Genomic DNA, 27,664 nt, shown 5'->3' with positions numbered 1-27,664 from the left:
CTATACAGTATCTTTACTAATGCTTATACATGTTACACATGTCAAGTATTTTCTTTTACCATTTCATCTGTTTTTAACTTCTGCATTTAGTTACACAGAAACTCTTAGTTTTATGTAATCAAATGTTTGTGGCTTCTGGGTTTTATGCCCTATTTAAGGAGGATGTACTAACCTCCAAGATTACCAAAATATTTTCACACATTCTACTGCAATGATACTTTTGCTTTTTATGTTACTTCATTGGTCCTTAAGAACACATGATGAACAAATACAAGAAGTTTAAGGAACCAAATAAAAACCACAGACTTCGGAGTGGGGCCTGGAAATACAAAGAGTAACCAGATAATCAAAAGTTTTATAGGCGTAGTTAGAATTTGTACTTGCTCCTGAAGGCAATGGGAAATTAGGGAATTTGAAACAGGAAAATAAAATGAACATTCAATTTATTCTTTTAAAAGACTGTTCTGCAACTCATAGAGTGGGAGAAAACACTAACAATATATTTATATATCTGATAAAAATCTCATATCCAGAAAACATAAAGAATTCCTCTAATTAACAAGAAAAAAAAAACAGGTAACACAATAGCAGAACGGCAGACATTTGGAATAGACACTTCACAAAATAGGGTGTACGATGGTCAGTGAACATGTGAAAAAGTTTTCAACTTCATTAGGAGAATGCAAACTAAAACCACAGTAAGATACTACTACAAAATTTTAGAATAGCTACGATGAAAAAGGCAAAAATACCGTATGGTTAACTGGAACAACCATTTTTTATCTGAAATTATCTACTAAAGAGGAACACATTCACACTCCACAGCCCAGCAATTCCACTTCGAACCATAAACTCAAGAGAAATTGGTATGTGTCTGTACATGTTTACCAAAAAATATGTTTAAGAATAGTAATAGCACCTTATTATGCATAATAGCACCAAACTGGGAATTACTTGAATGTTCATCAACAGTAGACTAAATTATGGCATATTCATACAATAAAACACTATATAGCAATAAGAATGATGCAATAACAATTAATGAATGATATGTGAAATAAAGTACAATCTCAGATAATACTGTTAACAAAAGAAGCTAGGCACAAAAAGAGTACATGCTGTCAATTCCATTTATATGGAGCTCAAACACACAAAACTAATCAATGGTGCTAGAAATCAGGACAGTAGTTACCTTTGAGGGGTGAGGGTAGGGAGGAGTGACTAGAAGAAAACACAAGGGGACTATGAGAAACTAGTAATGTCCTACTTACTGATTTGAGTGGTTTTACAAATGTGTTCAGTTTGTGAACATCCAATGGGTTGGACACATGTATTGTGCATTCCTCTGAATGTATAGTATACTTCAGTAGAAAAACTTTGTAAGAAAGATTATTCTTGCTTTAAAGTGGGGGATAAATTAGGAGACAAGACTATAAGCAAGGGATGGGATTAGGAGGTTATTTTGGTAAAATCTATTTATAGGCAATAAATAAATACCTTAAGAACTAGAATATTAGTAGTATATCAAGAGAAACAGATGGTTTTCAATGGTATTGGGTACATAAAAATATCTGGTAATGCCTGGGTGGAGGGAAAGAAGTGTCAGTGATGACTCTCAGGACTGTTGGTATCTGGTAGGAAAAGTGATGCCCTTAAGATACATAACTCAGATGGAGATGCCCAGTTGGTCAATGCTAAATTGAGAGCTCCAGATTTTGGAGTCACTACATGTATGACGTTAATGAAGCACTGGGTGCATGATTTCATCTAGAAGGAAAAATTGAAAGTGAGAAAAGAAGATGGCTAGGAAATAGGAAAACAACCAAGTTTTAAAAGCTGTTCTTACAGACAAGTGATTCTCAGAGAGTGGTCTGAGGATACCTAGGAGGTCCCTGAGACAATTTCAGGAGTTCTACAAAATCAGACTATTTCTATAACACTACATTGTTTGCCTGGTGTACTCATTCTCCCATGAGTAGATAGTGGAGTTTCCCAGAATATGTGATGTGGTTAACAGGTGGAATGTAGAAGCAGGTAAGAAAATCTACCTATCAACTATTAAGCCAGATATTAAAACAATTTGCAAAATGATGCAAAACACTGCCACCTCCTCACAATTATTATTTTTTGCTTTGCAAAATAGTTATTTTTCATAAAAGCATACATTGGATTTTTATATGTCATTGTTAAATGAATGAATACATAAATATTTAAAAGTTTTCTCAGGTTCATAATATGGCAGTTATGGAAACATAAAATACACAAGGATAAAAGTTATTTGGGGGTTCTGAAAAAGCATATAAAAGTGGCCTAAAAACCAGAAAGTTTATAAATATACCAATTTTTTCTGAATCCAGCTAAAATTGTTATTCCAGATAGAATAACAATGCAGAAGGTAAGTCTATGAAACCAGTTTAGTCTCACTATCCAGGGACTGGGGCATTTAACTCAATGCTTCAATATTCCCTCAACAGATACTTTCAAATCACAGAGATACACAATGGTCAAAACCTGTGCGTTTCAATCAAGGAAAAGCATAAGAAATTCTTATTAAAGACATTTACACTCACCTTTTAAAAGAATTTCCTATATAAAAGGCTCTTGAAATAAAATCACTTTAGATTTTTTAAAAGAATATAGTTAAGTGCAAATCCTTGGGAATCAACATTTAAGGGGCACACAGAATACAAGGAGCCTCCGTGTAAGACCGAAGGGCTTGAACAGGAAGATACAAAACTGAAGAGTGATAAATAGAAGCCAAAAGAAGAGTCTTTTTCAAGAAAACAGGAGCTCTTGATGTGTCAAATGCTGCAGAAGGGCCATTTAGGATAGTAACAAGTACATCTCCATTTATTCTGCAATGAGGAGGTCATTAGTGACTTTGAAAAGCAGTTTTAGTGGAGAGTTGGGTCAGAAGACTGAATAATAAGTATCAGGTGAAACAGTATCAAGTAGAAACAGTAAGGCACAGAACTGTTTTAAGAATTTAGTTGTTAAGTGGAGATAAGCAGGATAGTGACTAACAGTAATATAGGGAGGAGAGAAAATGGATGTTAAAGATATAGAAGAGAGTGTATCACAAATGAACAAGATTGCTGAGGCGGGAGGAAATCAGATCTACAATACAAGGGAATTATTCATCAACCTTATACAGCAGGAAGGAGGCCTCTTACACAGAATAAGAGGCAAGTAAAAAAGTTTAGGCACAAATAAAAACTTAGTTTGAAGGTGTGGTAGGAGGAAGTTGAGGGAATTCCTAAAGATTTCCATTGTCTCTGCTTAGTAGATAGCAAAAAAGAGAAATGAAAGCATAGATTTATGGAGAAGGTTTGACATACCTACTAGGAAGAAAAAGAACAGACTTGGGCTTTTCTGAACCTTTTATATTTTCAACAACTACTAATTATTGTAATGACAACTGAAAATATTTTAAAGATAAGAAGTATCAAATACATTTTAAAATGTTTTTTATGCAAAAAAATTAAAATGAAAAGAAAGGATGCTTGGGTGTGTTAAAAGGTAATCCCTTAGTATTTAGGAAAAGTTAGCTCTCCAAACTTGAACAGTTATGGTTTATAATATTTTATTTAAATATACTAATTAGTCAACTAAAATGGGAGAGTATAGCTGCCTTTATTGCTATTTTGTAGAAGCGGTATTAGGTTGGATTATGAAATCCTGAGTAACCATAAACAAGTTTCCTATTTGTTCTTAGAAGCAATTTTTTAACAGCACTGTCCAAAGATGGAACAGGTTTCCTTTAAGTACTGATGTAACAATTACTGGAAAGATGTATTTACAATACTTTACAACTGTTAGTCTATTAAGTCTTCAGAGATAATTCTGAAATATAGTAGTTAATATTGTAGTCTTGTAGCTTCTCAGTTCTCTGTCATAAAGACTCGACTTGGCCACTGTAGCTCAAAAGCAGCCACAGACAATATGTAACCAAGTGGATGGACATGGCTGTGTTCCAATAAAACTTTTTTTTGCAAAAACCAGTGACTGGCCCACACACTCTGGTTTTCTAATCCCTGGTCTAAGTTTTCAGCTTCTCACTGAAAAAGTTGCTTAAATTTTTAAGATCTTTAGTTTTGTCATCTGTAAGTAGAGTAACAAAGCTATTGAAATAATAAGACAATTATATAAATTACATTAAATTGTCCACCCCCACTCAATGCATTTAACAAATACAAGTTCTCTTTCTCTGTGTTTGGTAATATGACATTACAGTGCCCATCTTTCAGAACATCAAAGAGGTGGGGAAAACATTCAAGGGGTGGAAAATAAATGCTTATTTGTTAAGATGATGACTCAAAAATGATTTTGCTCCCACCTCAGCTTCCCAAGTAGCTGGGATCACAGGCATGCACCACCATGTCAGGCTAATTTCTTCGTTTTTTTGTAGAGATGGGGTCTTACTTTGTTGCCCACACTGGTCTCAAACTCCTGGGCTAAAGTGGTACTCCAGCCTTAGCCTCCCAAAGTGCTGAGATAACAGGCAGGAGGATTGCTTGACTTCAAGAGGCTAAGCTGCAGTGAGCCATGATTGTACCACTGTCCTCCAGCCTGGGTGACACAGTGAGAGCATGTCTCAAGAAAAAAAATTTTTTTGCTAATTTTTTATTAATAAATCCAGGTCTCTATCTTAATCTGATTTTGATTTCTTCTGAAAGATAAAAGTCAAACATTTCTTGGAAATAACTTTCCCAAGTCCTTAAGATTTAAAAATCTCATTTATAATATTTTATGTAAAACAAATATAGATTTCATTTTAAGCTTAGCGTTAGGAATTTTTAAATTTACATATGCAATACAATCCTGAAGGGCTGTAATGCTGCACAATAAAGTTCTAGAGGGAAAACTAGGAAGGGAAAATAAAAATATGCAACGCAAACCACTTTCTCTGCCTTTGTACAGCTACTATATGCCAGTTTTTGCCTTATAATTCAGTAAGATAGAAATATGTCAATAAGATGATTCTGAAACGAGAGGGATCACAGTCGAAAGGTGTTCTGAAGCCCACGAAAACTCTAGAAAGTAAATAATCAAGAATTCGCCCTTTAAACCAAGATTCTGAAACTCACCATCTCTATTAGTTTCCCATTCTACATTTTCTTCTTCACTTTCTGGAGTTCTTTCCTTAGTGATTTTTATGTCTTCCTTTTCCCTATGTCTCCCTCTTGAAGATTCTTTCTAAAAAAGTACATACATACATTCAGATTACTACATTTTTAAAAATTATGAGGTAGTTTATTGTAATAAGAGAACATTTTAATTTCATTCATCTCTGTTTCATCAAAGAATCAGTTTTGTAAATAGTCACTTATCCACTAAGTAGAGAAAGTGACAAATTCTAGTTTAGCACCACAATGAAAAGACTACACTCCATTTTACTAAAGAACAAAAACTACTAAACAACAAAAACTAAAAGAGATGTAGACTATACTACATCTATTTTACTAAAGAACAAAAACTTTAAATATTAAAGAGTAGCTAAGATGTAAAAATATACAATGCAAATCTAATACTTTAACAAACTTGTGACATTCAGCTACACAGTAAGTTTCCATGTGAAAACCACTGGGGAAAAGACAGTTTAAAATGAATAAAATACAATGGAAGGATTTGTAAGTGATTATATTTTAAAATGTCAAAAAAGGGCTAAACCATTCACCACAGACTTCTAAAAATAACTGATCTAGGACTTGTCATATATTCAAGTAATTGTCATTTTCCTAGACACCCAAGGATAAATCCAAACTCATTTAATAGTATTATAAAGGTTTACAAAAAGATATTTTACCCATTTTGATGAAACCAAATGGTACCTAAAATAGTAAATTAGTCCTCACTACTGCTGCTAAAAAACAGGTTTTACATTTTATTCCAGGTATAAAAGCAGCTTACACACAAAAAAGGACAAAATTAATTCAGATTATAAAAGTCAATTAAATGTCCTATTACATAAGAACTCCAAATCATATTTTACTAGGTGGTAAGAAAATAAAAGTAACCAGTGTTATATAATTGTTATCTTCCACCACAGCAGAAGTCTTACTTTTACTAACATTGTAAATACTATGAAAGACACTTACACACAAGGATATTAAGTGCTCAAATTTCTTTCTGAGCATTACTAATCATAAAATTTGGCTGCTTAAAACACAAATTAATTTCTCTTTGTAGTTTTCTTCTTAAAGAACTCTAGTATATATAACTGCCCCTAAATTCTACACATTTAGGCATGAAGTCATACTGTAAATATTACTGACAAAATTTGGATTTGATTGCTGGTAAGACAACAGAGGCTGACGAAAATAATTTGTAAGTTATATGAGAATAAAACCTGCCATGAAAAAAATGGTGAAGAGTCAAGAAAACAGAAACGGGCCTCCACTTGAACAGAAGACAAAAGGAAGAAATATAATTTACTTTTACTCTTAAAACATATTATGTGGAACATCAATGAAGAACTATCCTACATCCCAAACAATTTTTGAATATTCTGTGGATTAAACCCACTATAAATATACATTACTGAATAACTATACCAAAAATATTTAATAGGAGGTTATCTCCAAATTATTAAATAACATATTCTGTGCTTTCTGTCCACTTAAAAGCATGTAAAATCCAATTGCAAGTCTAGTTAAAAAGGGTGTCAGAGCAGTAGTGCTGGTGCTGCAAAATCAATCTATAAATTTGTAACATTTTTTATCAGATTTAGAGCCAGAAATGTTGTATCAATAAATGTCATTAATAATGATGTCTGTAAATATTTCATATTTACCCTAAATATTAAAATTATAATTTTTGAATTGTCCATGTTTTCCAATATGACTCTGATGCTACTCCCAGAGATCATATATAACTTCTATTATTAGGTACTAGAGACTGAATGCAGGCTTAAATAGGTGATGGAATTTCAAGTTCTTACCTCAAATCATAATATAGGAAATTCTTTTGGTAACATTTATTAAGAAGGTCTAGCTAATTTAAAAAATACCTTATTTCCTAATTTTCCCCACTTCAACAATGTGTAACTTGTTTAGGTATGTTATGCCTTTTATCAAACAAAGTTATTCCCCCTTTTCTCTTATATTCAAATAAACAGGGTATGGTATTACTCGTCCAATGTAGTGTAGCACGGTCTACTATTCCACCTTGCTGTATTTCTTGAACAGAATGGCTTCTCATCTTCTCTTAAATCCAAACATATTAATTAAAAGTATAACCTACTGATTACTATGTGTTGTAAATTAGTCATCCTGGAACATCTAAGTCTTGAAATACTTGAAGAACCACAGTATTTTAGCCAAAACCCTTGGGATCAGATATTTTAAGAGTTTAGAATTTTTTTTTTTTTTTTTGCATTTCAAAGCATATTAAGTAGTACTACTGTTCCAGTGGAGTCTGGAACAGTAGCCTGTGACCAAACATACTAACATTTTTGCAGCAAAACACAGAAATTCACCACTTGTATAAAAACTGTAATTAAATTTATTTCAATTAAGACCAGGTTTTGCTCCCAAATGTCTGTGTCTTAGGAAAAATGTTTGAAGTTTTTTGAATTTCAGAAATGTAATACGTGATTTTAGATGTTTATATTACTTTCATTTCCACTCTCATATGCACATTTATTTCTTGAACATTATATGTGTGGGCAGATTATGTTCATCATTAATTTTAGATAAAAAGCAAGCATTACAAAGAATATGAAATAGGAAGTGTCAAGGCTAAGAGAGTTGAGAACCATTATTAGTAACTAGAGTTTAAAAATGGTTAGGAGGCTGTGTAAGTAATATAATCCAACCTCCTACCCTATGCAGAACAATTTTCCATAATATTTGTATAGCTATGGAAGCCCTCTATTAGAAGACTCCTGGGGGCAAAAATCTTAGCTCTGTGCTGTTGCACCCTTTCTTCCCATTTCCAGACAGTTCTAATTATTAGAAAATTATTTCTTATGCCCATTGCATCTTTCTTAACCTCTCTAGAGGTTCTACCTCCCTACAATTTCTACTGATTGGGAATAGTTCTAACCTCTGGAATTATGCAAAACAAATCTAATACTTCTTTCACGTGCTAGCCCTTTCTTCATCATTCTGTCATCTTCTCTGGGCATATTAATCGGCTAGTGTGCTTCAATGAAACATGATACCCCAAATTAATCTAGTCTTGTCAGAACAGCATAAAGCATACAGCTTCCAACTCCCCTGACTTAGAATTGAAATTATACTTGTATTAATGAAGTCTAACTTGTTTTAGCAGAGAAAAATGGAGCTTCAACTAAGAAACTATAATCTCCTAAACTATACAAATTTGAACTATTATTTCACATAAAATGAAGTCTATATATAGGGTAAACTTCAGGCCTAAGTGACTTAGTAACAGTGAAATCATCAAAGACCAAATATTCACTCTCGTTTTCATTTATCACAGCTCCGCTATGCCTAATGTTGACTTCACATTAAAGCTTATCTCTTACCATAGTAAGAAGCAATCTGGGTCTCCTCAGTGTATCTCTCCCACAAGCACAAATAAGAATTCCTTCCTTCAGAGTGACTAGGCCAACTTCAGTCACATGGCCACCTATGAATGAATAACTATCAAGGTAATAGCCATGGGATAAATGGCTTAGGCCTGCTTCCTGAATCAATTGAATTAGCAAGGAGAATGGGATTATTCTAACTGGATTCGACTAATCAAGGCCCAGCCATGAAAGTGGGATCAATTCCCCAAATCACAATGCTGATACAAAATGAAAAAGTGGTGGAACGGGTTCTGGGGAATCCAAAGTGATCTGCCTGGCACTTCATAGTACACTTCACTTCCTCACGGTACAATGCTACACTTTTGATAACTTCAAAGGCTATAACAAGACAGAATTTCCAACTTAATAAAAATTTCTCCTTTACTATTCACATTTCCAACCCTTCTTCTAAGGTCTTTTTCCATCTTCCTGATGTATATCCTTTTAAATATTCTCTATTTAGTGAAGATCTGTTGGTAGTAAACACTCAATTTTATTTGAAAAGGTCTTTATTTTATTCTCATTTCTGAAAACCAGACTTTGGTACATACTTTGGGTTGATAGGTTTATCTCAGTACTTCGAAAATATTATTTCAGTGCCTTTTAGCTTCCATTGTTTGTTACTGATGTCATCCTGTTGCTTCTTTGCATGGGGATTTGTCTTTCTGTATCTAGAGGTTTCTAGGATTTTCTCTATGTCTCTGATGCTTTGCAGTTTCATTATAATATTCTATCTCTCATGTACTGCACATCTTGTATCTGTAGATTTGTGGTTCATCAATTATGGAAAATTCTCAGCTACTATTTCTTAAAATGTTGCTTCTCCAACATTCTTTTTTTTTTCTTCTGGGTTTCCAATTAGATGCATATTGAATTTTCTAAGTATTTCCCCCATGTTTTTAAACCTTGTCAATACTTTCCATAACTTCTCTTTATGTGATGAATTCTGGAGAAATTCTTCAGCTGGCAACTATTGTCAGGTCAAGTCACCCTATTCTACACCAGTGCAATTAACTTTCTATGCCTAAAATCAACTCCATGTTTATCCCTAACAGTTTCTGAGCTTCCTATATAATCACACCTCTTATATTGGATTTACTTACATCTTTCCACAATTACTTGGAGAAATTTCCTTTGAAGTTAATATACAAAAAATATCTCAGAACATTTAGTCAAAGAATGACTCAATTATTTGTATGTCAATAACATTCTCACCTGCTACTAATATTCACTTATAAACATCTACACAAATCTATCCACTACTAAAGTTATCATTCAAGTAATAATTCCCTATTTATTATATTGACATCAGAGGATTTTAAACATTCAATGTTTTACGCAAAACTTTGTTTTCTTCTCCTATCATCCATCTATCTACCTATCTTATTGATCTTATCTATCTATCCCATCTATCGATCTATCTACTTGAGACAGGGTCTTGTTCTATGATCCAGGCTGAAGAGCAGTGACGCAATCATAGCTCACTGTAGTCTTGACCTCTTGGGCTCAAGTAATCCTCCTGCCTCAGCCTCCCACAGCTGGAACTATTGGTACATACCACTACGCCCAGCTAATTAAAAAATTTTTTTATTTGTAGAGACAGGGTCTCTCTATGTTGCCCAAGCTGGTCTTGAACTCTTGGACTCAACCAATCCTCCTACCTCAGCCTCCCAAAGTACTGGGATTACAGGCGTGATCCATGATACCAGGTCTAACCTCTCATTTTATTTTAAAAGAATAATGCTATTTCAAATCCTATTGCTCTAAAAATAAACTTAGTTTCATAGAACACTAACATTATCAATCAATTCCTGGATTTTCTTTGAGCAGCTCTAGAATTAATGTTAATACCAATTTTTCTTCTCTGTTATTTACTGTCATGTGGTATCCCAAAATTATTAACAAGTGAAGCAACTATTATTAATTTTAAAAAGATTAGGGTTTTTGACCTTAATGTTTTCAAACCTTTATAATTGGACACATCTGATTAAAGCTAAAAAAAAAAACTTTATTAATCTAGTAAAATGGTTCATTGTTGTGCTTTGGCCTGAACATTAGCCCAACAGCCTGCTCAGTCTATATATAGTTTTAGAATATATATACCTAATATTTTTGAAATTTTGAAATTATTCACAGATCTGCAGTTTCAGATCCTTTCAATATTATAGAAACAAAGAGAGTAATTTAGTCCTACACTTAATGAAACTGTAGTTTATTTTGTTTATACTAAAGAAAAATACCCAAATAGGATTATTGGAGAATCTTTTTATGAAGTGCTCATATAAATTAAATTAGCTCATCTCAGAAAAAACAAGTAAGAAATATACAGATAACCAAAATAACATCATCTCTAAAAAGTACAAAAAGAATTAAAATGAAAAAGAAATAGTTAATACTTCTGTATCTATGTACCTAATAATACAGCAGTGAAGAGCAGAAACTATAGGAGATGGAGTAAAAGAGACAGAAACCTACTACTAAGATACTTTAACATAATGTTCTCAAACCAAAATAGATCAAATAGAGAAGAATCTTAAAAATATAGGATGCCCAAAGAATAGATGTTTTATATATATTTATAGAACCTAAAAACCAAGAACTAGAAAATACACCTTTTTTTTAAAGCATGGGTGGAAAATTGAGAAAAAGTGACTGTCTTAGGCTACAAAGAAAATCTCATCAAATTCAAAAATATGAAGAAAAACATGAAAGTTACTTTTTAAAAATCAAAAGAAAACACACATACACACATAAAAAACAAAAGGCCCTTCAACCCGAAAATTTTAACATTCCATTAAACAATTGTTAGATAATGGGTGGAATCCAAATCTAAAGAGGAGAACTTCCCGAAAATAACTGTCATAGTTTGACATATGAGATCCATGAGATTCAGCTAAAGCAGTTATCTGATGAGAACTTACAGCATTAAAGAACATAAATAAAAATGAAAACAAATGTTCAACAAATTCAACAACAACAAAAAAATAAGCAACCAAAGAAGGAATTTAAAGACCCAGAAATAAATGTTAGAAAGCACAAAGAAGGAACTAATATACAAATGTAAAAGCTGATTCTCTGAAAATAAACCACTGGCTAACCTAAACAAGAAAAAAAGGAGAAAGCACAAATTCAAAATCCTAAATGACAAAGTAAAAGTATCTCTAAGAACAAAGCAAAATGAAAAAATAAAACTATGAGGTGTTTTTTTATTTTTTTTTATTTTTTGAGACAGGGTCTAGCTCTGTTACCCAGGCTGCAGTACAGTGCAGAATCTTGGCTCACTGCAACCTCTGCTTCCTGGGCTCAAGCCATCCTCTCACCTCAGCCTCCCGGGTAGCTGGGACTACAGGCACACACCACTACACCCGGCTAATTTCTGTACGTTTTGTAGAGATGGGAGTTTTGCCATGTTGCCCAGGCTGATCTTGAACTTCTGAGCTCAAGCAATCTGCCTGCCTTGGCCTCCCAAAGTGCGGGATTACAGGCATGAGCCACTGTGCCAGGTGAGATACTGTGTCTGGTGAGATTTCTTTACATAACTCTATGCAAACAAGTTTGAAAACTTAGATGAAAAACGGCTAAAATTTCTAGAAAAATACTATTTGCCAAAACTGACTTTAACAGAACCAAAAGTCTACATCATTTTTCAAAGAAAAAATAAAGCCAGTTAAAGAACTCCTTCATAAAATAGTACCACACCCAGTGGGTTTTGCAAGGGAATTTTACCAATCCTTTAAAGAGCAGAAAATCTAAATGCATTTAAAATATCCCAGAGTAAAGAACTGGGAATATTTTGTTATTATCTGTATTATAGATGAAGTAGTATAGTGCTGTTTCAAAGCAGACCTGAATTAGCTGTAAATGTACATTGTAAACTCTAGGGTAACCACCCAAAAAAGTAGAAAGAAGTATAATTGATATGCTAAAAAAGAATGAACAAAGAATCACATAAATGCTCAATTAAAACCACAAATTTTAAACCAAAAAAGGCACAAAACAAGTGAGAACAAAAACAGGAACAAAGAACAATGGCAATGAAGAGAAAACAGTAACGAATGTTGTAGATATTAATTCAACTACATCAACAATCACTTTAAACATCAATGGTCTAAATACACCAATTAAAACATAGATATTCTCGGAGTGGATGAAAAAACAAGACCCAATGGTATGTTGTCTACAAGAAACCCACATACAAACACATATATTAATAGATTAAAAGTAAAGGAATGAAGAAAGGTATACTGCTAACACTAATCAAAAAAGAGTATGAGTAGGTATATTAATTTCAGACAGAGTAGACTCTAGAGCAAGGTAAGTTATCAGAGACAAAGAGGAGCACTGCATAATGATACAGACGTCCAGTCTGCAAAAATACATAACAATTCTTATGTGTATGACCCTACCATCAAAGCATCAAAATACCTGAGGCAAAAACCGATAAAATTGCAAAGAGAAATTCACTCTTATGGTTGAGGATTTCACACCCTTCCATCATAAATGGAAAGATTCAGCAGGAAGTCAGTAAAAACACAGTTGAACTCAACAGCACCATCAACAAAATTGATATAATTGATTATAGATGGCTTTATCTAACAACAGCAAAATACACATTCTTCTCAAGTTCATACAGATCATTCACCAAGACAGATCACATTCTGGGCCATAAAACACACTTAACAAATGTAAAAGAAATCATACAATGTCTGCTTTCAGCCACAATGAAATTAAACTAGAAATCCGTAACAGAAAGATTAGGAAAATCCCTAAATGCTTAGAAATTAAACAACACAATTTTAATAAACATATTGGTCAAAGAAGAAATTGCAAAAAAAAATTTTAAATATTTTAAACTAAATGAAAATAAAAATATAACTTACGACAATTTGTTGGATGCAGTAAACACTGTACCCAAAGAGATATTTATAGCATTGAATGTATATATTAGAAAAGACAACCAAAAATCATTAATTTAAGCTTCCACCTTAGAAAACAACAAAAAGAACAAATTAAACCCAAAGTAAGCAGAAGAAAATAAACTTAAGAATTAGAATGAAAAAAGTCAATGAAATCGAAAACAGAAATTCAATAGAGAAAAATTAGCAAAACCAAATGCTGTTTTCTTTGAAAAGATCAATAAAATTTATCAGCTTCTAGCCAGGCTAATTAAGAAAAAAAGAGAGAAGACATAAATTACCAATAGGAGAAACAAAGGTAGGGATCTCACTACAAATCCCATGAACATTAAAAATATGATAAAGGTATACTATGAACAACTCATGGATACAAACTTGACAACCTACATGAAATGGGCCAATTCTTGAAAAATACAAGGTGCCAAAACTCACACAAGGAGAAATAAGTAATTTAAATAGGTATATATCTATTTTAAAAATTGAATCAATAATTAATAACCTTTCAAAACAGAAAGCAACAGATGGTTTATAGGTAAAGTCTACCAAATATTTCTGGAAGAAATTATACCAATTCTCTATAATCTCTTCAGAGACAGAAGAGATGGACTACTTCTTAACTCATTCTATGAGGTCAGCATTATCCTAATTCTGAAACCAGACAAAGACATTACAAAAAAACTAAAGACCAATATCTCTCATGAATAATAGCAAAAATCCTTATCAAAAATATTAGCAAATCAAAAAGTAACTATATAAAATGATGGATATGGAAATCTGCTTGACTGAGGGAATCATTTCACTATATATATTTGTATCATAACATGTTATGCAAATTAGATATAATTTTAAAAGTCAAACTTAATAAAAAGCTAGCAAATTAAATCCCACAATGTATATACCACAACCAAGAAGAATTTATCCTAGGTATGCAAGGCTGGTTCAACATTCAAAAATCAATTAATGTAACCCACCACATCAAGAGACTAACAAAGAAAACTCACATGATTATATCAATAGCTATAGGAAAAGCATTTGATAAAGTCCAGCACTCAGACATAATAAAAACTCTTGGTAAATTAGAAACAGCGGCGAATTTCCTCAACTTGATAAAGATCATCTACAAAAAACCCTACGGCTAACGTCATACCTAATGGTGAAAAATGAGAAGTTTTCCTGCTAACATGAGAAACAAGGAAAGGATGTTCCCTCTCACTATTCCTTTCCATCATACTGAAATTTCTATCTAATGCAATAAGACAAGAAAAGGAAATAAAAAGAATACAGATTATTAAGAAGAACAAAAGTGTCTGCAAAAGACATGATTGTCTATGTAGAAATTCTGAAAGAACTAACAGAAGAACTTCAGGAATTAGTTCTTTTTTCAAGATCTTCCTATAAAGTTCAAGAACTTCAAGACTTCCTGTAAAGCTATAGCAATCAAGACTGCGGGTGGGCAAAAGAACTGACAAATAGATTAGTTCAGGTTGCAGAATACAAGGCTAATATACATAAAAGTCAATCACTTTCCTATATACAACAGTAAGTGGAATTTAAAATTAAAACAATACCATTTTCATCAGTATAGAAAAAAATGAAATACTTAAGGATAAATCTAGCAAAATATGCATAAGACATGTATGAGGAAAATTACAAAATTGATTAAAGAAATCAAAGAACTAAATAAATGAAGAGTTATTCCATGCTCTTGGACAGAAGACTACATATCTGTCAAGATGTCAGTTCTTCCCAAATTAATATATTAAATGTAATCCCCACCAAAAAACCCCAGCAAGTTACTTTGTAGATACTGACATACTCATTCTATATGGAGACCCAGAATAGCCAACACAATACTGAAGAACGAAGTCATGAGATTGACACTACCTGACTTCAAGACTTCCTATAAAGCTATAGCAATCAAGACAGTGTGGGACGGGCAAAAGAAATGACAAACAGATCAGTGGAAAATAATAAGAGCCCAGAAATAGGCTCCCACAAACATAGTCAACTAATTTTTAACAAAGAAGCAAAACCAATTCAATGAAAAAAGGATAGTCTTTTCAACAAACCATGCTGAAACAACCGGACAACCAAATGCAAAAAAATAAATAAATAAATAAAAAGAATCTAGACATAGACCTCACAGCCTTCACAAAAATTAACTTAAAATGGATCACAGATCTTAATGTAAGACAAAAAAAATAAAACTCCTAGAAAGTAACATAAGAGAATATCTAGATGACCTTGGGTATGGCAATGACATCTTAGACACATCATCAAACTATAATCCATGAAAGAAATAACTAATAACTGGACTTCATTAAAATTAAAAGCTTCTACTCTATTAAAAAAACCATCAAAATAATAAGACAAGCCATAGACTTGGAAAAATAAGCTCAGAAGACATATGCAATAAGGACTGTTACCAAAAACATACAAGGAACTCTTAAAATTGAATAATAAGAAAACAACCTGTTTTTAAAAATAGGCAAAAGACCTGAACAATCTCACCAAAGATATACAGATGGCAAGTAAGTATATGAAAAGACGCTCAAGAGCTTATCTAATAGGGAAATACAAAGTAAAACCACAAAGAGATACCACTACACACCTATCTGAATAGTCAAAATTCAATTCACTGACAACAATAAATGCTGGCAGGATGTGGAGCAATCGAAACTCACTCATTGCTGGTGGAAATACAAAATGATACAGTCACTTTAGAAGATAGTTGGCAGTTTTTTACAAAACTAAACATATTCTTACCATATGATCCATTAATTATACTCCTATTTACCCAAAGAAGTTGAAAACATATGTCCACACAAAAATCTGCACACAGATGTTTATAGCAGCTGTATTCATAATTGGCAAAACTTGGAAGCAACCAACATGTCCTTTGGTAGGTCAATGGACAAATAAACAGAATAGCCGAACTTGACACTGTGGACTATGAGTAATAATAATGTGTCAGTGTAAGGTCACTGATCGCAACAAATGCACCAATGGTGTGAGACACTGATAGTGGTGCAAGTCCTGCATATGCTGGGGGAGGAAGTGTTATGGGAAATCTCTGTATTTACCATTAACTTCTGCTGTGATCCTAAAACTGTATAAAACATAGTGTTTTTCTAAAACCAGAAAAGTGACAAGTAAAATTATCTGTACTTGATATCTTAAGTAAAATATTTTCCCTAAAATACAGAATTTTTAAAACAGAGAAGAAAAAGACCAAAAAAAAAAAAAAAAAAAAAAAAAAACCAGAGAAAATGGGCAAGGGATACAGTAAATTACCTGTAAATACATGAAGATGCCCAACCTCACTCACAAGAGAAACATAATTAAAACTATGATGAAATAACATTTTTTTCTATGAAATTGGCAAAAAGACAAGTTTGAAAACACATACTAACAAAGCAAAGATAAAGTAATTTGGCTCTGTGTGCTGCTGGCAACAATGCAAATGTCATTATGTAGTAAGATTATGTAGGCATTTACCCTTTGACACAGCAATTCCATTTCTAGAGATTTATATTTCCCTAAGACACAGACACAAAAATGCAAAATAACAATTGCATATATTCCCTGTAGCTCTGCTTTTAGTGGCAAGACTGAAATAACCTAAAATCTCCACTAATAGAAGACTGGTTGAATAATGTACCATACAATCATACAATGAAATACTATGTAACTATAAAAAAGCTTAAGATATAGCTTTGCACACTGCTATAGAATGATCTCTGGTACAGTGTTAAGTTAAAAAAGCAAGGTGAAGAAAAATGTATACAGTAATGCTACCTTTTATCTAAGAAAAAGAAAAAAGGTGATTATATATACACTAATTTGTGTGCATATATATGTAAATATTAAATATATATATGTGTGTATTAAAACAGCAGGATTACCCAAAAACTAATAAATGTGGTTACCTATAGGGAAAAGGGTACAGCAATCATGGGACAGAAGTTAAAGACTTTTCTGAATGTAAAACTGTTTTGTAAATTTAGCTTTGAAATCATGTAAACGTTTTATGTAATTAAAAAATGAAAGAAAAAAGAAATCTAAAAACTTCAAAATTACTTGTAATTATCTGATTATTTCAGTTAACCCAACTAAGTATCAATTTGGTGGTTTAACCATATAGAGAAGACCTGTTTCAAGTAACTTAAAATATACGAATTTGACTATATATTCCTAATAGACAGATTTAACAATATTATCTTAATAGGATATATCTTAAGAACTATATAGAAACCTTAAGTTGAGCTCAGTATAACACTATTAGCAATAATATAGTTGCTGTTCTGAAACTATTAAATGTAATGTAAGGTCAAGCAAATGAATAATGTCAACAGGGACCAAAATTTTCAGCAGAAGAGAAAAATCATACAACTAATAAAATCAAAGTTAAGTAAAAGTCCTGCAGTCCAAATCTGAATTATTTGAATTCATGTTTGTTTGTTTTAAAGAGAAGACCTATACGCATTTCCTAGGTATGCCTAATGAAAAGCCCCAAAGACAATGACTAATCTAGCGGTAAAAGCTTTCAAGTACTCTCAGTAAAAGGAACCAAGTTTTTTGAGGAAAATGGCTGATTCCACATATACAGTATGAAATACACAATGTGCTGGGAATACGTGATCTTCAGAGAAACAAAGAAACTATAGAGGACTACTAAAGTGGTGTCAAAACAACATGATATAACTGGACTTCATTCAAGTTGAAAGACATTTTGAAAGACACCACAAAAAAAAATAAAAAGGCAGGCTGCACACTGGGAAAACGTATTTGCAATACATATATCTCACAAAGGATTGGTATACAGAATATTACCAATTGGTAATAGGACAAAGAGCCTAATTTATGAGCAAAAGATGTTAACAAATAAACAATTAGCCAATACAAGATATACATAAGATCAAAAACAGCCAATAAACATATGAAAAGATGTTCAACATCACTAACCATCAAGAAATGAAAATTAAAACTACTATATACCCACTAGAAGGGCTAACATGAAAAAGACCAACAATGCCAAGTGTTGGTAAGAATACAGAGAGAAAATTATTCAGTGTAGGTGGAGATGCAAAATGGAACAACCACTTCAGAAAACTGTTCAGCAGTTTCTTATAAAGTTAAAAATATACATAAGACACAGTTCTACCCCTAGATATTTACCAAAAGAAAACTTTTCCACACAAAAACATATATACACATGTTGATAGCAGCTTTATTCTTAATAGGTGAAAACTAGAAACAACTCAAATGTCCATCCACTGGAGAATGGCTAAACAAATTTTGATATATCCATCTAATAGAACATGAATCAGCAATAAAAGGAATGAACTACTGACATATGCAACAATGTGGTTGAATCTGGAAAGTACTATGCTGAAAGAATCAAGACATGATAATATATATGATTCCATTACAGTGACAGATCAGAGGTTATCAGGAGTGAGTTTGGGAGGCGACTGATGACAAAAAGGCATGAAGATATGTTTTGGGTTGACAGATATGTTCTGTATCTTGATTGTGGTGGTAGTTATACAGGTGGCACATCTGTCAAGACTCAAACTGTATACTTAAAATGGGTGCATTTCAATGTTTGAAAATTATATTTCAATAAAGTAAATTAAAAAAAAGGCTCAGGATCCAATACAAAGATCACCCACAAGCTAAGGAAGGGACATCTGGGCATAAAAATACTAATAGTGGGAATGGATTACAGTTAGAGAAATCAGTAAAAACTCATGGTTAGCTTAATACAGATAACAGATGGTCACTAGAAATATTTATATATACCAGTTAGTATACACGCATATATTTATTTGCTCTGCTAGCTGAGAGGTCCTAAAAGAAACAATACCCCAGTAGCACAAACACAGCTAACGCCCAGGTTTTGGTTACTAATACCATTCTACAATAAAAGAAACCAGGGCACAAGCACATGCTCATTCCCTTGCTGTGTGTGCCAGTGTGCATGTGTCTCAGAATACTAACCCTTGGAATTCAGTTATCAGGCTGTGAGGAAGCCCAAGCTATCCAAGGGAAGAGACCACATAGAGACAAACAGAGGCCTCTAGCTGACAGCCAGCATCGACTGCCAGACAGGTGAGTAAATAAACCTTCAAGTGATTCCAGCCTACGTGCTTCCAGTAGATTAACTGAGGCCCACAGATCAAGAGAAAAGACATCCCTGCTGTGCCCTTTCTGAATCCCTGACAGAATTTGAGCACATAATAAATGGTTGTTTTACATCAAGGAATAGCAACTGGAACAACTCTTAACGCTATCAAAGAATACATCTGCAGATCATACTAGGCTAAAACTTAAAAGTTTTTTCCATATAAAATGAAAATATATAGCTATGTTGGAAAATCACCATAATTATCTCTGTACTACATATTCATTACCAAATTTCCACCAGGTGGTAGATACACTGTACCTCTACTTATACTCTTATCCTTCTAAGCCTTTTCTTTTGAAATAAACAAACAACACTCATTTGATCTATTTACCCCTACAGTGATCAGCTTCCTAAATTTTTACTTTGGTGACTTTCTACTATTTCTATTTTGCATTTAAACTATGTTTTATTATTTCCAAAGAATTTTATACGTACTTCTTCATTTGGTTCTCACCATAACTTGTGATAAACTGGGGCAGGTACATCTATCCTACAAGTTAAAAGACAAAGTCAAGAGACTTACTCAAGATATAGTTAGTAACAATGTTAAGGCCTTCTAACTTAAAAGTCCTCCACTGCAGGAGTCCTGCTAATTCTAACAGCTACAGTATTATCCCTTCCTTTAGAGTCAGTGCCATTTTTTTTTCTCATCTAGACAGAAATATCAAGATGCAGAAAAAGAACAAGGTAAGGCCAAGTGCAATGGCTCACAACTGTAATCCCAACATTTTTGGAGGCTGAGGCAGGAGGATTGTTTGAGCCTGGGAGGTGGAGGCTGCAGTGAATCATGTTTGCATCATTGCATTTTAGCTCGAGAGGGAGAGCAAGACTCCATGTCAAGAAAAAAAAAAAAAAAGAACAAGATAGGGGATGTCGGGGGGCAGTAAGAGAACTGAGGAGGCAACTGTGAAACAAAACTAATAATTGCATGGGCATTCTAGGAGGTACAATTTCCAGAGACAGTAAACTTCATACTAGAAATACATTTTCAATTCAGTAATAAGACACCTGGAATAGGTTTAAAGTTGGATAATCAACTTGAGATCCACCTATAGACTGAGAATTGAAAAAGTAATTTGAGTGTAGTCATCTTAAATAAATTCAGGATAAATATCAAGTCTAAACAAATGATCTGTTTGAAGGTAAGCAATTAGGTTGGGGTGGGGTAGGAAACATAAACAAATGACAGAAATGGTCCTTTGAAAAAACAGTGGACAAGGGAAAGAGAACAACATTGTGAAGTCTCAAAAGAAAAACCTCGAGGTGGAAAAGAAAAAAAACAAAACCTCTAAAAATTACTTTTTAGGAACCAGAAAAAGTTATTAAAATAACAGGTGAAGAAAAAGTATATAACCAGTTGAAATAATTAACATTTAGAAAATTAACATCAGTTAAAATATTATTCCAATTGTCGTTTTTGTTTTGTTTTGTTTTTTTGAGACAGAGTCTTACTCTGTCGCCCAGGCTAGCATGATCTCAGCTCACTGCAACCTCCGCCTCCCAGGCTCAAGTAATTTTCCTGGCTCAGCCTCCCGAGTAGCTGGGATTATAGGCATGAGCCACCACACCTGGCTAATTTTTGCATTTTTAGTAGAGACGGGGTTTTGCCATGTTGGCCAGTCTGGTCTCAAACTCCTGGCCTCAAGTGATCTGCCCATCTCAGCCTCCCAAAGTGCTAGGATTACAGGCGTGAGCCACCACACTCAGCTATCCCAATTGTTTTAATATTGTATATGAGGACGAATAAACAACAACAAAAAACTAAACACTTTAAAAACAAAGATCATGAAAAAGTTCTGGAAATGAATGGTGGTATCAGTTGCATAACAGTGTAAATGTACTTAATGCCAATAAACTGTGCATCAAAAAATTGTTAAAATAGTAAATTTTATGTGTATTTTACCACAATAAAAAAATGAAAATAAAAACAAAGATCAATAAAGAAAAATAAACTTAGACCACTGCTCTTGCCCATTTGCTCTGACGTAAGACTTAGGTAAGCAATACTCATAGGGCACCTCTAACTCCTAAATTAGGTATCTTCCCACAGTGACAAATTATCTAATTCTTTCTTGAATGCAGCCACAAAGCTTCTACTAAGAGATAAGGATGCCCTACAGCACCTGTATGTCTCTGTCATCAATAAATGCTTGAATATTCTTCCTGACTATATTTAGGGGTCTAATTTTGCTTTCAAAGCTAATTTATCTTTTGTGCTCAAATTCCATAAAATAACAAGTCTCCGCAATACAAAATGAAAATACAATTCCATTTTAATCTGAAAACCTCTACTGATTAAATGCAACTATTTCCTACTGACTACCTCATATAAGCCTCTCACTTTTCAGTTCCACCGTATTAAGTCTGATTCACATCACCTAGACCAGCCCTTTCCAACAGAAACATGATGCAAGCACTTAAGTAATTTTACAATTCCTTGTTGTAACATTAAAAAGAAAAAAAGATAAAGGTAAAATTAAAATACTGATAACATTATTTAACCCAGCATATCCAAAATCATTGTCCTCTCAACATATAATCTACATTTTAAAATTTGAGATATTTTACTTTCTTTTCATACTAAGTCTCTGAAATTCACTATGTATTTTATATTTACAGCACACTTCAATTCAGACTACCCACATTTGACAGCACAGACCTTACTTAGATCAGCAGGGGTTCTCAATCATGGCTGCATATCAGAACCACTTTCCATTAATTCAGTAAGTGAACTTACTAGTTCCAGGGTCTGGAGGTAAACTGGTGAGCAAGACAGATCTCAGCATGTCTCTTTTCTCTATTGCTAAACTGTGAGTTTGGCACACAAGACCACTGATAATCTGGTCCTAATCTACTTCAGCCTTCATCTCACGTCCACATGTTATTTTTATAACCTAGGCACACAGCTTCACAAGTTCCTCAAACACATTAGTCCTTTAAAACTCCTTACAGTTCTTGTGTTGGTTTTCTCTTCTTCCCTCCCCTCTGACACCCCGTCGATCCTTCAACACCAGTCCAAGTGTCATTTTCCCTGAAGAGGTCCCTGGTTCTCCAGGTAATTACTTACTCTCTCCATTGTGCATTTTGCTCATATCTTTCTGACACACTATCACATGCTACAGAATTACAAGTTATCCATTTATGAATTTGATAACCACAAGATCGGGGTTATCAACCTCATAATTCAAACACACTGGAGTTGACATCAGTGACAGAGAAGAGGAGGAATTACAGCTAATTTGCTGAAAATCACACCCATTCTATCTTAGCTATGCCTATGTAATCTATTCCACAGTTGCCCTTACCTAACATAGGCCTGATCTTCCTACAGAAATTCATTACATGAAGATCAACAGTCATGTGTTGCAGCAAGAATGCACCATAAAAATGATCAGTATCTGTTACCTGTCAAATATAACACTAAAAATAATTAATACCTTGCTGGTGGCTCATGCCTGTAATCCCAGGACTTTGGGAGGCTGAGGCAGGTGGATCACAAGGTCAGGAGTTCAAGACCAGCCTGCCCAACATAGTGAAACCCCATTTCTACTGAAGATACAAAAAATTAGCCAGGCGTGGTGGCACGCACCTGTAATCTCAGCTACTTGGGAGGCTGAGGCTGGAGAATCGCTTGAACCTAGGAGGCAGAGGTTGCAGTGAGCAGAGATCATGCCATTCCACTCCAGTCTGGGAGACAGGGTGAGACTCTGTCTCAAAAGAATACTAATAAATAATAATTAATATCCTGGTGTCCCAGGTTATTAACAGTTCTGTTTAAGTTTAGATAGTGTATTACCTAAAACCTGATCACTGTTGAAATTTGTAACTCTATCCCTTAGGTATACACGATGCTCAGTGCCTTTGAGGGCTTTCTCATCTAGGGAAAGCAAGAACCAGGCTTTAAATTTCTTAACAAAATGCCAACTTTACTGTACTAACTTTATTTGATGAACATAAAAACCCTTATGATACACAACACACTTACATTCAGTGAACTGTCAACAACCTAAATCTCCAAGGCTGATGTTCATCTTCTATAAGAGCCTAAAGACAATTTATATTAGAAAAAGCTAAGTGCCATTTCAATACCAGTATATACCATTTATTATGCATGTGTCATCATGGAATAGTAAATCATTTACATGTATATTCTTCACAGCAACATGGACAGCCGGCATTTCCATTTTACGGATAAGGAGACAAGAAGAAGAGTTTAACAATTCCTAAAGTAATATGCTCTAAATATGGATTCCAGATGTTTGCTCCTTATACTAATAACAATTCATCTAGTAGTATGCTAGAGTCAGTCTGTACTGACTCATAAGAGCTGATTTAAATTTTTAGGAATTCTGGAAGCCACTGTTAAACACAGCCATGATTGAACAAATAAACTGTATTAAAAACAAAGATAATAAGTACTCAGAACTCACAGTAAATTTTACTTCTGAGGTTATTTACATTTTGTGTGTCTGTTTATAATATACATAACGGGAACACTGTATACAATGTCACTTAGCATCTCTTCCCAACTATGCATCTGTCAGTGATGTCTTTGAAAGCTTGAAACTGACCATGGTGGGAGTATTTACATAAAAGAAGGGGCAAACCCTAGAAAGCATGGCTTTCTTTTTTTCAGAGTAGCGGTACATTTACTGGCAGACCGCTGAGGCATCTGTTATTCTGAATCAATAGGTTATTTCAAAATGTAATACACATGCTTAGCCCCAACCCAGAAATTCTGATTCAGTAGATTAGGGGTGGAATATTGGCATGTGTATTTTGAAAAAGATCTTCCCTCAAAAGGAATGTTGATAAAAACCTCCAGCTGAGAACTATTTAAGATTTTTAAGACTGTATCACTGTATAACATTAGACATTAGAAAACTAAATACTTAAAACTGTATTGTAAGAAATAAGTTTCACAAATTATAATGCTGTCAGGGCTTTTTTTACCACGGGTCAAAAACAGCTGCAGAAAACTTCTACATAATTTAAGTGATCAAGGAAGTTGTTGCTTCCTTGATTCAGTTACAATTCAGTAACTTTCATAAAAAGACTATAATAGAGGACAACTGGATATCCACATACAAAAGAATAAGGCTGAACCTTTACCACATCATAAATAAAAATTAGCTCAAAATGTATCAAAGGCTTAAATATAAGAGCTAAAACCAGAAAATGCTTCAAAGAAAACATAGACGTAAATCTTTGTGACCCTGGACTAAACAATAGTTTCTTAGATGACACCAAAAGCACAAACAAGCAACAATAATAACAAAAAAAACAAAAACAGGTAAGTCAGATTTCATCAAATTAAAAATGTGTATGCTTTAAAGGACACCATCAAGAATGTGATGATAACACACAGAATGGGAGAAAAGATCTGCAAGTTACATATACGATAAGGGACTTGTATCCAAAATAAAGAGAACACTTGTAACTCAATAATAAAAAGACAACTCGATTTTTAAAATGGGAAAAGAATCTCCAAAGAAAATATACAAATAGCCAATAAGTACACAAGAAGATGCTCAACATCATTAGAATCCAAAATGCAAATCAAAACCACAGTTAGATCATCATTTCACACCCACCAGGATGGCTATAATCAAAAAGTTAGATAACAAAAGTGTTGGTGATGATGTGCAGAAACTAGAACTTTCATATGCTGTCAACAATGTGAAATGATACAGCCACTTAATGAAAGTCTAGCAGTTCATTAAAAGGTTAAACACACAGTTACCGTAGAACTTGTCAATTCCACTCCTCAATATAAACCCAATAGAAATAAAAACATATCCATATACAAACTTGTACATAAATGTTCATAGCAGCATTATACACAGGAGTCAAAAAGTAGAAAAAGCCCAAATATCCATCACTGATGAGTGGATAAACAAAATGTGATATTATCAATACAATGTAATATTATCCGACAAAAATAAGGAATAAAATACTGATGCATCCCATACTCTTTCATGAACCTTGAAAAGGTATGCTAAGTGAAAAAAGCTAGTCACAAAAAATCATGTTTTATTATTCCACTTATATGAAATATACAGGCAAATCTCTAGAGAGAGAAAGAGGATTTAGTGGTTGCCTAGGGCTGGTGGCTAGGAGGGCGACTGCTGAAAAGTTTGGCGTTTCTTTACGTAGCAATGAAAATATTCTAAAATTGACTGTGATGATGGTTTCACAACTCTAATAATACTACAAACCACTGAGGCGTACACTTTTAATGAGTGAACTGTATGGTATGTGAAATATGGTATGATAAATTTCTAGAAAAAAATTAGCTCTGGGAAAGATTTCCATTCCTGACAAACACTTTTCTTTTATTCAATGAACTACATTATAAATTTTATTTCTCTTGGCTTCACTGACAACAAATTCACAGCTAAAATTTGTGGTCATATGTGCTTTCTTTTACCTCAACTTTCTAGTTCAGTTTGTTAACCCCATGTGTTTTGCTTTCATTGTTTTCATTTGTAAGTGTTCTACTGCAAGCCACTTCAATCTTTCTTGGAAGCAGATGTGATGGCTGGCTGAATTCTGAAAACTTAAAGATACTCATGATCCTCGTCAAGGATCCCTACACAAAATCCCTACTAAGTTCAGCTTGAGTTCTGCCAACTAATCCCTTTCATCTTAACTACCATAAAGAACTGAACCAATCACAGTTTTCCCAGGGGACTCTTTCCCTCTAAATTACATTATCCATATAGAACATTATAATGCCGTATTACACATTTACCATATATTTAGCACACAATATTTAAAATGAAACTTAAATTAACAAATCACTACTGAAGTTGAACTTTGTTTTGGGAAATTCAATCCTACCCTAACAGGTGAGGATGACTCCTCTGTATTTCGTTTCTGGGGCTCAGTGTCCACGTCTTGGCGCTTGTTCTTCATTCTTTCTCTAAGATCCCCTGTAGGTCTTTCTGGTGACCTTTGAACCAAAACACAGAAACAAAACAAAAAACGAAACAAAACAACAAAAATCTGTATTTATATATTAATAACATTTTATAAGAATGCATTTACAGAAATAACCTCACAAATCTCAATACACTTTTTCTAACTGACCTTGACTCCTAAATTTCTGAAAAATTTCACCTTAAATATTAATATGCAAAACACGAGCAACACTTACAGTTTTTCTCCCAATAACAATCAAAATGTATATGTTAAATTCCATGAAGTGGCAGGTACTGGTGATGTGAATAAGAAATTATATGTGAACTGAGAAAAAGGAACTAATAGCTTGACTTGTTTTCCTATTAATCACATAAATATATTAGTTACATGTGGGAGCAAAATGTAGTAGTAACACAAAGTTTTAAACTACAAAGTTGCAAAATTAATCTAGAGGTAGCAGCATTATCATTTATACATGAAAGATATAAGAAGATATTACAAGAAATAAGTTTCTTGTATACACATGCCTGTGGTTGGATGCAACATCAATAACTGAGAAAATATTTTATGTACCTTAAGAATCAAAGCAAATATAGGAGCTTTAAAATTTATCTTAAATTTTAAATTATTTCAGAATAAAGATAAAGGATTCAAGGCAATTTTACAACAGTGATTTTCATATTCTGCTGTAAATTTTTTAACTAAAGGAAAAATACATATTTATACTCAACAGTGGTAAGGCTTTATTATTTATACTAGAAATTTGACAGTATATGGCTATGCAATTATTTTCACTATCAGTGGGAAAAAACAAAGGAGAGATGGAAAACAGACTGCCTTTAAAGACTATTTCTACAACACCTTTAAAACAGGGCAAAAGAAGTTAAGGAATGCTCTGTTCCTCTTTGACTACCAAAAAGTACTATATATAAAAAAGATATAAACAAATCACACAAATATTCACATCTATTTCAAGCAGTCATTGAGCAATCAAATCAATTCCTTGATTTTATGAATATAAATCATAAGGTTAGTAAAGAAATAATTTGAGTTAATTCACTTTAAAGGATCTCATTAATGTTTACATGCACATGTAAT

At 33.3% G+C, this 27,664-nt stretch overlaps 1 protein-coding gene across 34 annotated transcripts in view; it reads right to left on the bottom strand.

Moving 5' to 3' along the window:
- Positions 1–27,664, bottom strand: part of ZC3H13 (zinc finger CCCH-type containing 13) — a 97,408-nt gene that overhangs the window by 60,586 nt on the left and 9,158 nt on the right. For all 34 annotated transcript variants that reach the window (XM_034936691.3, XM_034936683.4, XM_057299662.2 and 31 more), the window contains 2 exons: positions 26,486–26,597; positions 5,088–5,196 (listed from right to left, as the gene is read on the bottom strand). In XM_034936691.3, coding sequence (XP_034792582.1) covers positions 5,088–5,196; positions 26,486–26,597 — 221 coding nt within the window. The remainder of the gene's footprint in view (positions 1–5,087; positions 5,197–26,485; positions 26,598–27,664) is intronic.

Source organism: Pan paniscus, chromosome 14 (assembly GCF_029289425.2).
Source record: "Pan paniscus chromosome 14, NHGRI_mPanPan1-v2.0_pri, whole genome shotgun sequence".
Taxonomy (NCBI): domain Eukaryota; kingdom Metazoa; phylum Chordata; class Mammalia; order Primates; family Hominidae; genus Pan; species Pan paniscus.
This window is presented reverse-complemented; position numbering and strand designations above follow the sequence as displayed.